Source organism: Miniopterus natalensis, chromosome X (assembly GCF_054644295.1).
Source record: "Miniopterus natalensis isolate mMinNat1 chromosome X, mMinNat1.hap1, whole genome shotgun sequence".
NCBI lineage: Eukaryota > Metazoa > Chordata > Mammalia > Chiroptera > Miniopteridae > Miniopterus > Miniopterus natalensis.
Genome location: NC_142103.1, coordinates 52,731,267 through 52,744,481, shown reverse-complemented (window position 1 = coordinate 52,744,481; position 13,215 = coordinate 52,731,267). Strand labels below are relative to the sequence as shown.

General features: G+C 37.7%; 1 protein-coding gene across 3 annotated transcripts in view; it reads left to right on the top strand.

The window, feature by feature from the left end:
* ARHGEF9 (Cdc42 guanine nucleotide exchange factor 9) overlaps positions 1-13,215 on the top strand; it is a 288,918-nt gene that overhangs the window by 202,940 nt on the left and 72,763 nt on the right. For all 3 annotated transcript variants that reach the window (XM_087813329.1, XM_016216961.2, XM_087813330.1), the window contains one exon: positions 386-577. In XM_087813329.1, coding sequence (XP_087669455.1) covers positions 386-577 — 192 coding nt within the window. The remainder of the gene's footprint in view (positions 1-385; positions 578-13,215) is intronic.

The following is a 13,215-nucleotide window of genomic DNA, read 5'->3' as shown; positions in this document are numbered from 1 at the left end:
CCATAACACCTAATATGTATAGCTTAATCCTTATTTTTTTTGATCCAGCTATGCTCCTTAGATATGCCCTAACATAAATGAGTTCTGCTTGCCATAACTTTTCTCTCCCCTTAACCCATTTTAGCTAAAATGTCTCTGAAGATGATGTAGTCCTACCCTTCCACATCCTTCATTTTACAGATAGGTCACCAGAGGCCTAGAGAAAATTAGACTCATTCTTAAGATCAGCAAGTCACCTTGGAGCTAGGAATGGGATTCAGTTTACAGGGACCTCTGGATGAAGGCTCTCTGAATACCTGAAAAATTTACTTTATCCTTTTTCTTCTTGGCTAGAAACTTCTCAAAGAGAGAAGCTAATCCACTCTTTTTCTGCCTTCTTCCGCAGCTCTGGGTGAACCAGGAGGATGGGGTAGAGGAAGGGCCCAGTGATGTGCAGAATGGGCACCTGGACCCCAACTCAGACTGCCTCTGTCTGGGCCGGCCACTACAGAACCGGGACCAGATGCGGGCCAACGTCATCAATGAAATCATGAGCACTGAGCGTCATTACATCAAGCACCTCAAGGACATTTGCGAGGTAGGCCCAGCTATGATAGAACATGTGGTGCTGGCACTTAGGGTGGAGTAGAGTGCACTTATAGCATTCTGCTTGACCCAGGGAGAACTCTACTTTGAATATTTTTATCCCCTTCCTTCCAAATGAGGGGGTCATATCCTACTGTCTGTCCTTCAGCCTTGTTGAATGGGGTCAGAGCCCAGTTTGTAGTCAACAGTATAGCTCTAACATTTTTCAAAGTTCTGGTTTCTTTAGAGCAGTACTGCCCAATTGAACTTCCTGCAGTGATGAAAATGCTCTCTGTGTTCACTTTCCAATACAGTAGCCACTAGCCAGTTATCTGTGGCTATTGAGCACTTGAAATGTGGCTAGTATGACTGAGAAATGGAATTTTAAATTTTATTTAATTTTAATTAAATAACCACATGTGACTAATGGCAGCCAAATTGGACTGTGCAATTCTAAAATGATCAAAACCAAGAACTGCGGGGCTTAACTTTCTTCAACTCATTTTTCTCATCTTTTCTGGAAGGTTAAAGTTTTTCTTTCCCTCTCCATGAGGAAGTAAGGTAAAGTAGAAGGAGCAAGGGCTCTGGGGACACGGAGTGCTGACTTTCACTACTAACTTTGTCACTAATGAACCTTTTGGCCTTGAAGGTACTCTTGAACTCCTCTGACCTTTGATTTTCTGATTTGTCCAGTGGGCTTCATTCTACTGACCTCATTAAGGTTATTGAAAAAATTAAGTAAATATATTTTAAGTATTTGGAAAAAGGTAGTTTTCCTTTTCCCCCTTCCTCTTTTATCTATTCACCCATCCATCCCAGTCTCTCTTTTATTTTTCTTCTCTTCCTCCTACATTCACACAAATGGCTGATACACACACACACACACACACACACACACACACACACACACACACACATATTTTGAGAATGAATACAGGATTTACTTGGTGGGGGTGAGGGGGGCAGCCAGGGTCTAACACTGTTCTCAAGGGTTCTCAAATTAAGGATACTTGAGAATTTGAGTGAAGTGTAGGCTAACTGTGGGCAGGGACTAGGTTTGTAAGCAGCCTGAATGAGGGTTCTAGCTCTCAATCCTAATGATATATTTTTAAAACTCACTCTTAGAATGTTCTGTGTGTCACTGGGCATTAAACTGACAAATCATTCAATCAGCAAATATTTAGTGGAGTTCTGCTCCGTGCCAGGCCCTAGACATAGCTCTACCATCAAAATGTTTTGTCTTAGACTAGCAGTGTGTGAATCACCTGGAAGCTTGTTAGAAATGCAGAATCTTTAGCTCCACTCCAGACCTACTGAGTCCAAATCTGCATTTTAACAAGGTTTCTATATGAATTATAATGCTTATTAAAATTTGAGGAGCATATTGTAAAATGATAGCTGTCTTATAATAATATCATAGGGTTTGTAATGCAAGTAAGTACAGCCTGTTCTTTACCTGGCAGTTGAGGGATACTGCCAAGACCCTAAGTCAAGTTATATCACTCCAGTGCACAAAACCCTCCAGTGGCTCACCATTTCTCTCTGAGTAAAAGCCAAAGTTTTTATTGTTATTTACATATCCCTGTGTGATCAATCACTCCTTACCTCTGTGACTTCATCACCTGCTTTTTTTCTATACTCCCTCTATTCCAGTCACACTGGCCTCTTGCTGTTCCTTAAAAATGCCTAGCATGCTCCCCTACAGCTTTTGCACTGGTTTTTCCTTGTGCCCAGAGCACTCCTCCACTAGATGTCTTCATGACTCCATTCCTCCTGCTTCAAGTCCTTACACAATTATTGCCTTCTCTTTGAGGCCTTTGCTAACCTTTCTATTTAAAATTGTAGTGTGCAGCATGTCTCTCTGTTAAATTTTTCTTTCTATTTCTTTGTGAAATTATTTATCTTTATTGTTGACAGTATTACAGATGTCTCCCATTTTTCCCTCCATTTTCCCCTCCACCCAGTTCCTGACCTACCCCAGGTTTTCACCGCACTATTGTCTGTGTCCATGGGTTATGACTATATGTATATCAGTTCTTTGGTTAATCTCTGCCCACCTCCCTTCTCCTTCCCTCTGATATCTGTCAGTCTGTGCCATGCTTCCATGCTTCAGGACCTATTTTGTTCATCAGTTTATTTTATTCATTAGATTCCACGTATAAGTGAGATCATGTGATACTTGTCTTTCTCTGACTGACTTATTTCACTAAGCATAATAATCTCCAGGTCCCTCCATGCTGTCTCAAAGGGTAAGAGATCTTTTTTTGACAGTTAGGTAGTATTCCATGGTATAAATGTACCATAGCATTTTTATCCACTCATCTACTGATGGGCACATGAGCTGTTTCCAGATCTTAGCTATTGTAAACAGTGCTGCTATGAGCATAAGGGTGCATACATTCTTTCTGATTGGTGTTTCAGGGTTATTAGGATATATTGCTAGAAGTTGAATCACTGGGTCAAATGGAAGTTCCATTTTTAATTTTTTGAGGAACCTCTATACTGTTTTCCACAGTGGCTACACCAGTCTGCATTCCCAGCAGTAGTGTACCAGGGTGCCCCTTTCTCTAGATCTTTGCCAGCACATGTCCTGTGTTGATTTATTGATGGTAGCTGTTCTGACAAGTGTGAAATGATACCTCATTGTTGTTTTAATTTGCATCTCTCTGATGACTAGTGACTATGAGCACTTTTTCATGTCTCTTGGCCAATTATATCTCCTCTTTGGAGAAGTGTCTATTTTTGTACTCTGACCATTTTAAAATTAGATTGTTTATCTTCCTTTTGTTTGAGTTGTATGAGTACTTTATATATTTTGGAAATTAACCATTTATCCAATGTGTCATTGGCAAATTTGTTCTGCCATACAGTGGGTTCCCTTTGCATTTTGAGGATGCTTTCTTTTGCAGTGCAGAAGCTTTTTAGTTCTATGTGGTCCCATTTGTTTATTTTTTCCTTTGTTTCTCTTGCCTTAGGTGATGCATCCTTGAAAATTTCTACTGCATGAGATGTCTAAGATTTTGCTGCCTATGCTTTCTTCTAAGATTTTTAAAGTTTTGTGACTTACAATTAAGTAATCCATTTGGAGTTTATTCTTGTATATGGTGTAAGTTGGTAGTCTAGTTTCATTTTTTCCATGCATCTGTCCATTTTTCATAGCACCACTTATTGAAGAGACTGTCTTTACTCCATTGTATGCTCTTGCCTTCTTGTCAAATATTAATTGAGTGCAATGGCTTGAGTCAATTTCTGGGGTCTCTGTTCTATTCCATTGATCTGTATGCCTGTTCTTGTGCCAATACCAAGCTATTTTGATTGCAGTGGCTTTGGAGTATAGTTTGCTATCTGGTATTGTGATCCCTCCTACTTTTTTCTTCTTTCTCAAGATTGCTGCAGCTATTCAGGTTCTTTTTTGATTCCATATAAAGTTTTGAATGTTTATTCTAGATCTGTATAATATGCCGTTAGTATTTTAATAGGGATTGCATAGAATCGATAGATTGCTTTGGGTAGTGTGGACATTTTAATGATGTTAATTCTACCAATCCATGGACACGGAATATGTTTCCACTTGTTTGTATATTTCTCTATTTCTTTTTATAATGTCCTTATAGTTTTCCAAGTATAGGTTTTTTACCTCCTTGGTTAAGTTTATTCCTTGGTATCTTATTTATGTTGTTGCAATGGTAAAAGGGACTATTTTTTAGTTTCTCTTTCAGAGAGATCATTTTTGGTGTATAAAAATGCCTTTGATTTCTGGATGTTAATTTTGTATCCTGCTACTTTACCAAATTTATTTATTTATTTATTTATTTAATTGTTGAAAGTATTACAGATGTTCACTTTTTTCCCCCATTGAACCCCTCCACCAGGCATCTAGCCACGCCTCCACAGGTGTTCTCCACACTGTTGTCTGTGTCCATAGGTCATGCATATATACATCTAAGTTCTTTGATTAATCCCTCTCCTCCCCCCCACTCCCCACTCCCACCTTCCCTCTGAAATTCGTCCAACTGCTCCATGGTTCTATATCTCTGTATCTATCTTGTTCATTAGTTTATTTTGTTCATCAGGTTCCACATATGTGTGAAATCATGTGGTACTTGTCTTTCTCTGACTGGTGTATTTCTCTTAGCATAATCCTCTCCAGGTCCATCCATGCCGTCCCAAAGGGTAAGATATCCTTTTTTACAGTGGCATAGTATTCCACGGTGTAAATGTACCACAGCTTTTTTATCCACTCATCTACTGATGGGCACTTGAGTTGTTTTCAGATCTTAGCTATTATAAATTGTGCTGATATAAACATAGCGGTGCTAAGTTCTTTCTCATTGGTGTTTTGGATTTCTTAGGATATATTCCAAGAAGTGGGATTACTGGATCAAATGGCAGTTCCATTTTTAATTTTTTGAAGAAACTCCGTACTGTTTTCTATAGTCGCTGCACCGGTCTGTCTTCCCACCAGCAGTGTACTAAGGTTCCCTTTTCTCCACAGCCTTGCCAGCACTTGTCATTTGATAATTTGTTGATGTTAGCCATTCTGACTGGTGTGAGGTGATAAATCATTATTGTTTTAATTCACATATCTCTGATGATTAGTGACTTAGAGCATTTTTTTATATTTCTCTAGGTCACCTGCATTTCCATTTTAGAGAAGTGTCTATTTAGGTCCTTTACTTATTTTTAAATTGTATTGTTTATCTTCTTTTTGTTAAGTTGTATGAATTCCTTATATATTTTGGAAATGAACCTTTTATCACATGTGTCATTGGCAAATCTGTTCTCCCATACAGTGGGCTCCCTTTTCATTTTGAGGATGGTTTCTTTTGCTCTGCAGAAGCTTTTTATCTTGATGTAGTTCCACTTGTTTATTTTCTGCTTTGTTTCCCTTTCCCTAGGAGATGTATTGGCAAACATATTGCTAAGAGAGATGTCTGAGATGTTGCTACCTCCCTTTTCTTCTAGGATTTTTATGGTTTCACGTCTTACATTTAAGTCTTTTATCCATTTTGAGTTTATTCTTGTGTATGGTGTGATTTGGTGGTCTAGCTTCATTTTTTTGCATGTACCTGTCCAATTTTCCCAACACTATTTGTTGAAGAGACTGTTGACTCCACTGTATGTTCTTGCCTCCTTTGTTAAATATTAATTGTGCGTAAAATTTCGGTTTGATTTCTGGGTTCTCTGTCCTGTTCCATTGATCTATGTGCCTGTTCTTGTGCCAGTACCAGGCTGTTTTGATTACAGTAGCTTTGCAGTATAACTTAATATCAGATATTGTGACCCCTCCAACTTTGTTCTTCTTTCTCAAGATTGCCGTGGCTATTCAGGGTCTTTTTTGGTGTCATATAAATTTTTTGAGTGTTCATTCTAGATCTGTGAAATACGCTGTTGGTATTTTAATAGGAATTGCATTGAATTTGTAGATTTCTTTGTGTAGTATAGACATTTTTATGATGTTAATTCTTCCAATCCATGAACATGTTATATTCTTCCAGTTGCTTATATCTTCGTCTATCTCTTTTTTCAAAGTCCTATATTTTTCTGGGTATAGTTCTTTTACCTACTTGGTTAGGTTTATCCCTAAGAATCTTAATTTTTTTGTTGCAATGGTAAATGGGATTGCTTTATAGTTTCCCTTTCTGTAAGCTCACTATCAGTGTATAAATTTCCAGGGATTTCTGGGTGTTAATATTCTATACTGCTACCTTGCTGAATTCATTTATTAAATCTAGTAGTATTTTTGTTGGAGTTTTTAGGGTTTTCTACATAGAATATTATGTAATCTGCAAATAATGACAGTTTTGATTCCTCTTTTCCAATTTGAATTCCTTTTATTGTTTCTTCTTGTCTGATCGCTGTGGCAAGGACTTCCAGTACTATGACTTCCAGTGGACATCCTTGTCTTGTTCCTATTCTTAGGGGAAATGGTTTTAGTTTTTGCCCATTGAGCATGATTTTGGATGTAGTTTTTTCATATATGGCCTTTATTATATTGAGGTATGATCCCTCTATTCCCCAATTGCTGAGAGTTTTTATAAAAAATGGTTGTTGGATTTTGCCTGATCATTTTTGCATCTATTGTTATGATAATATGATTTTTGTCTTTCAATTTGTTTGTGTGATATATCACATTTATTGGTTTGTGAATATTGTACCAGCCTTGGAGCCTTCGAATAAATCCTATTTGGTCATGGCCTATGATCTTTTTAATATATTGCTGGATTCTATTTGATAATATTTTGTTGAGGATTTTAACATCTCTCTTCATCAGGGATATTTGCCTATAATTTTTTTTGTGTGTAGTGTCTTTATCTGGTTTTGGAATTAGGATAATGCTCGCCTCATATAAAGGTTTTGGAAATCTTCCTTCTTGGATTTTTTGGAATAGTTTGTGGAGGTTAGATGTTCATTCTTCTTTGAATGCTTGGTAAAACTCCCCTGTGGAGCTGTCCATTCCAGGACTTTTGTTGGTTGAGAGATTTTTGGTCACTGCTTCAATTTCATTAGTTGTTTTTGGTCCTTTTCGTTTTCCAATTCTACCTGATTGAATTTTGGAAGATTATATTTCAAGGAATTTGTCCGTTTCTGCCAGGTTTTCCAATTTTTTAGCATATAGTTTTTATAGTGTTTTCTTACAATCCTTTGCATTTCTGTGGTTTCTGTTGTTACTTCACTACTTTCATTTATGATTTTATTTCGGTTCTCTCTCTTTGTTTCTTGATGAGTCTTCCTAAAGGTTCATCAGTATTGTTTATATTTTCAGTGAACCAGCTCTGGGTTTCATTGATCTTTTGTATTGTTTTTTTAGTCTGTATGTCATTTATTTTCACTCTGATCTTTATTATTTCCTTCCTTCTTCTTACTCTAGGCATTTCTTGTTCTCTTTCTAAGTCTTTAAGTTTTAGGATTAGATTATTTACTTGAGATTTTTCTTGTTTCTTGATGTAGGCTTGTACTGCTATGAACTTCGCTTTCAGGATTTCTTTTGCTTCATCCCATAGATTTGGGGTTGCTGTCTGTTTATTTTCTTTGTTTCCAGGAAGTTTTTGATTTCTTACTTTATCTCATTGGTAACTCATTCATTGTTTAATAATATGCTATTTAGCTTCTATGTGTTTGAATGTTTTTGTTATTTTTATTGTATTTGATTCCCTGTTTCATGCCATTGTGATACAAGAAGATGTTTGATATGATTTCAGTCTTCTTGAACTTGTACAGAATTAGTGTTTGTCCTAACATGTGGTCTGTATTTGAGAATGTCCCTTGTGAACTTGGGAAGAATGTTTATTCTGCAGCTTTGGGGTAAAGTGTTCTGTAAATGTCAATTAAATACAACTGATCTAGTATGTCGTTTAAGGTCTCTTTTTCCTTATTAATTTTTTGTCTGGTAGATCTATCCAGTGATATTTGTTGGGTATTAAATTATCCAAATATTACTGTATTGCTGTTGATCTCTCCCTTAAAGTCTTGCTGGGTACAGCCTTCAGGCCTCCTTTTTTGGAGCCAAACACCACAGTGCAGCCTTTCCAGTAGTCAGAACTCGGGGTGAACCTCTCTGGCTGGGGCTGCTAACAATAGACGTGCTCCTTCACTGGGAAGGTAAAATCCCAGCCTCCCAGGCAGACAGAATTCCCCTGGTTTCCTCTGTCCAATGCTATGCAGGTTCTTCACCCAGAGTCTGCTGCTCTAGGTTTGGAATGCCTGCATGGGGATGCCATCCCACACTCCCAAGAGGGGGGAGCTTTGCAGCCAATATCACTTAAGCTTTTCAGCCGAGCACTAGCTCCAGGGGGACTCCCTCTTTCCACAACTCCTCCTCTCTTACCAGTCTCTCTGTTGTTTCTTCAATGCTCCTTAAACAAAATATGTCCAATCAACTACACTTTTGTTTTTTCCAGCTGATCACATCCTGTTTTAGCTATAAATCCAGTCCATGGCTGGGAGCAAGGGCACACAGCTTCTTGCTGTGTTGCAGCCATCTTGCCCCCTCCCCTTTTCCTACTTTATTTATTGCACTTATATTTTTCTTATATGTTTTATTTATTGTCCATCTGTCCTACTAAGATATAAATTCCATGAAGAGTGGTGGGTTTTACCTGTTGATGTACTGATGTATCCTCAACACCTAGTACAGTGTCTGGCACATGGTAGATACTCCATAAATATTGTCGAAAGTCACAATTAAATAGAAATGCTTTGGAAAAATGCATTCACATTTTATGCTATTAGATTTTAGACAGGACAAAGGTGGTTATTGTTATTCTCATTTTCTAGATCTGAGATGCAAAATTACTTTCCCAGAGTTTTCAGGCACTGACCCAGTGGGAGTCCTTTAGCCTTAGAAGGATTTTCTGTTCTAAACTCCCAAAGATCTTGGCTTCTTTCTACAGGGCATGAGTCAGGACAACAGTGGAAGTATTTGTCTCTGGAAGAGAGAGTGCTATGTCCCTGCTTTGACTTGCTCAATCCAGCCAACCCATGCAAAGCTTTTGTTGGCAGTCTGCCAGTTTTGTATTTTTTAATTATTCTTGGTGCTAAAGTTAAGGGTTTAAGTGGGAAATATCTCTTTGTCCTACCCTGCAATCACAGGCATCAAAGGAAGGCTTTTACATTTTTAAAGATATTTTAAATTACAGTTTACACTCAATATTATTTTGTATTAGTTTCAGGTGTAGAGCATAGTGGTTAGACAATCGTATACTTTACAAAGTGTTCCCCAGATATTTCTAGTACCCAACTGGCACCATACATAGTTATCACAATATTAATGACTATATTTCCTATCCTGTACTTTACATCCCCATGACAGTTCTGTAACTAGCAATCTGTACTTCTCAGTCCCTTCACCTTTTTTACCCAGTCCTCCAGCACCCTCCTTTCCGGCAACCATCAGTCTGTTCTCTGTATCTACGAGTCTGTTTCTGTTTCGTTTGTTCATTTATATTGTTCTTTAGTTTCTATGTATAAGTGAAATCGTGGTATTTGTCTTTTTCTGACTGACTTATTTCACTTGGCATACTACCCTCTAGGTTCATCCATGCTGTTGCAAAAAGAAGGTTTAACTAACGCAAAAGAAGGGTGGAGAAAGTTAGGTCTATGTGGGCCAAAAGAGAGTTTTTTAGCCCAGGGTGTCATCTCTAAACCAAAAGCTGTGAGGAGAAATATGGTTTATCAGAAAGAACATCAGACTTAGAATTGGGAGTCCTGAGTTCAGGTCTCAACTTAGTCACTGACAGGCTGAGGAAAATTAGGTGAATCTTTTCCCTCCTGGGCCTTGTTCCCCAGCTCTAAAATGAGGAGATTGGAAGAGTTGCTCTTTAAGTGCTGTCTGGATCTTACTTTCTCTGGTTTTGTGTGATCTAGATATGCTCTCACTAGAGAATGCTCTGATAGTGATCCAGTTTACTTCTGCATTTCTTGCCATTTCCTCCTTGGTACCCATGGAGGCATGTCTTACTCAGGCATGCATGTGTTAATGTCTACTCTTTCTATAGGTTAAAGGAGATCTCTAAACACTTCCCACTTCTGTGCTGCTGAAGAAATGAGGGATACTGCATTCAGTGTAGTAAAAAGTCACTATCTATTAAAGACTACACACACACACACACACACACACACACACACACACACACACACATGCACTCACTCACTCCTGGGAGCAGAAAGTGCTTTACAAATATTTACATTACAATGACCTCATTTTACAAATGCATCATAGGAAATAAAGTCAGCCATTCAGCGAGGCCAGTAAGAGAAAAGATCTTTTTCAATAGGTTCTCTGCAAAAGGCAACATCCTTCTTTCTAAATCCAAACAGTGGGATAAAATACCATGGCTTAGTTCTAGGTCACCTTGACCAATGATTAGTGGTATTACTTTTTGTAACCTTATAACTTATAATCAGGGAAATTAAGGTACAGGCCAAGCAAAGCTAAAGATGCCATAAAGTTGCTTCCTCTGCCTCTCTTGAGGAAGATATCAGTTATCCCATACCTTTGAAATAAATTCTGTGCTCAAATTCCTACAGAGAAGCTGGACTAGCTTTCCGCAGTCATTCATATTACTGTCTCATGCCCTTCACCATCAAGAAATTCTTCCTTAGACCTAATTGAGTTTAACATGCTGTAACTTCAAGTCATTTCCATGTGATATATTTAAGCCTGGGGTATTCAAACTTATTAACCATGTGGTTTTTCCTTTCTGTGAATTGCCTATTTTGATGATTCCCAATTGTCTTTACATCTATGTTTACACATAGAAAATGATAACACATTGTATAAAGTGGTATTTTTATAGCATCCTAAGGTAAAGGGATTTGGTAGCTCGTCAGTTTGAAGTGACCAGCCTAAGGTTTTCTGGCTGCCCTAGGCCCTACCTCTTTGTACCACCTGGACACTCCAGGCCCTGTTCTTATCCTCTGCCCACTCTCCTATAGTTTGTCATGTTTTTCTTGATGATTTACAGGAGTTTGTTATATATTCCAGATATTAATCTATTGTCAGTTTTCCCTATGACAAATATCTTTCTTCCTGACATTCTCTAGGTTTTTGTTAATGGTTTTATTTAATTTGAAGAAAGGGTTTCCTGGCCTAAAAAGGGAAAGAAGAAAAGACAACCACCACTTTAAACATTTTGTTTCTAGTTTACCTTTTGTCATCATTACCATGAGCAGAGATAGTCATTTTGTAGTTATTGAGCAGCAACTACATACCAGGTACTATATTAAATTCTGGGGATATAGTTGTGAACAAGACAACCATAGTCATCATTCCCAAATTTTCTTAAAATCTATTTTCAAAATGTTTATCAGTTCTCCTGTCAGGCGTCAAGCTTCCAAGCAAAACAATATATGAAATCTCTAGAAAGTAAGAGCTAAATGAAGCCCTGGAAATATTTTTTTTATATATGTGATATTTAGAGATTTGATATATCAAGATGGAGACACTGAGGTCCAGACTTGTGCGGGCCTTTCCCTAAAGTGTTTTCCAAACCTAAGTGATCCAGAGGTTTTTTTGTTCATCCTTATTTCCCCAAGGTCTTTGGGATCTTCCCTGAAGATCATGGTAGTGGTTTGTATTCCATATCAAGGCACTAATTGTAGCTAAGTGCACTAGATCTAGACTTCTAGATCAATCCTTGTAGGTCTTAGAACAGAGTTAAATAAGTAAGCAAATTCCCTTGACTATTTTTATTCATTCATTTATTTTTTATTATTATGTATTGGTTTCCAGTGTATAGCTTAGTGGTTAGACAATCACACTTTACATAGTGTTCCCTTGATATTTCCAGTACCCTTTCTGGTACCATATATAGTTATCACAATATTATTGACTATATTTCCTATTTTCTTGACTATTACCATGGAAATACCAGGGCTAATTCATGCTGATTGTGACTGATTTGATAACTCCCACAGCACTCTTAGCTACTGTGTGGCTTGCCTTCCCACCATGCTCAGTCTACTCCTAAGACGCAGAGGTGAGGATCTCAGAAACTGCCTCTGTTGAATCAATTCATACCTACTGCCATATCACCTTATTTTCTCTTCCCATTCAGGTGGAGTTAGAAGGTGTTCAAAGCATGCTTGACAGTAAGAGCCACAGACTCCTTTCTCTACCTCTGCCTTGTGACAGGCCTTCATATGCCCCCTAAGTATTTTCTTCTTCAAGACAAACAGCCATGGATGTTTACACTATTCTTTATGGTGTTGCTTTTCAGGAACCCCTCTACCCTGCTTACTCCCCTCTGGCTCTGTCCCCTTTTCTCCAAGTTCCTCTGAAAGAAGGCTCAGAATTGAAAACTGCTCTCCTACAGTGGTAGAGCTACCTTCTTATTACTTCTCTCATTCCACCCTCTCAATCTGTTTCTTCTTTATTTCTCTGTTTTCAACAGAGGTTTTATTTTTTTCCTTGAAACTCAATATCTATAACTTGTTTATTTAAGTATAGATGGTTTTTCCTCGACTTAAAATGGCATTCATTTTTTTGGCAGTCACATTCCATAGCCAGCTTATGTTAATCTTACATACCCTCAAAAATGAGTAAATGAGAGGAAACAAATATTGATTGACCCCCCCAAGTCAAGCCTCTTTTGATCATTGCTGTGGGAAATTTGATACAGTTATACCAGGCCAACCAAAGGAAGGACATGAAAAATAAAAGCCAGACTCCAGAGAACTAGTCATCTCTCCTGGCCTAAACACTGAGAAGCCTAGGCATCTATGTGTTGTAAGGGCTAAGGTTAATATTTTGGGGTTCTGTGAGTACTCCCAAATTCTTATGTCCAGTCTCTTATTTCCTCGATGAAGGCAGTTTCTATTAGTTGTACTCCCTTCAGCAAGTCACGTGTCTTAAACACTAGGACTAGAGATTTTGAGAGGACATTGAATTTCCCCCCTTTCCTTAATAATATTGTGCTCAAGGCAGCATTCCTGATACTATATTTTCTTCGTATTCTCTGGCAAAGAATTTTCCCATTTTTTATCACAGAGATAATTTAAAATAAAAAATGGCATTAGATGAAGTATGAAAGTAGAAACAAAATCAACTAGAATCCATCAAATTATAAGAAAATTATTTGCACTTTTGCATAATTTCTTCAAATATATTTATATGTATATGTATTTACAAAGTTGTAGTCATAGTGAAAT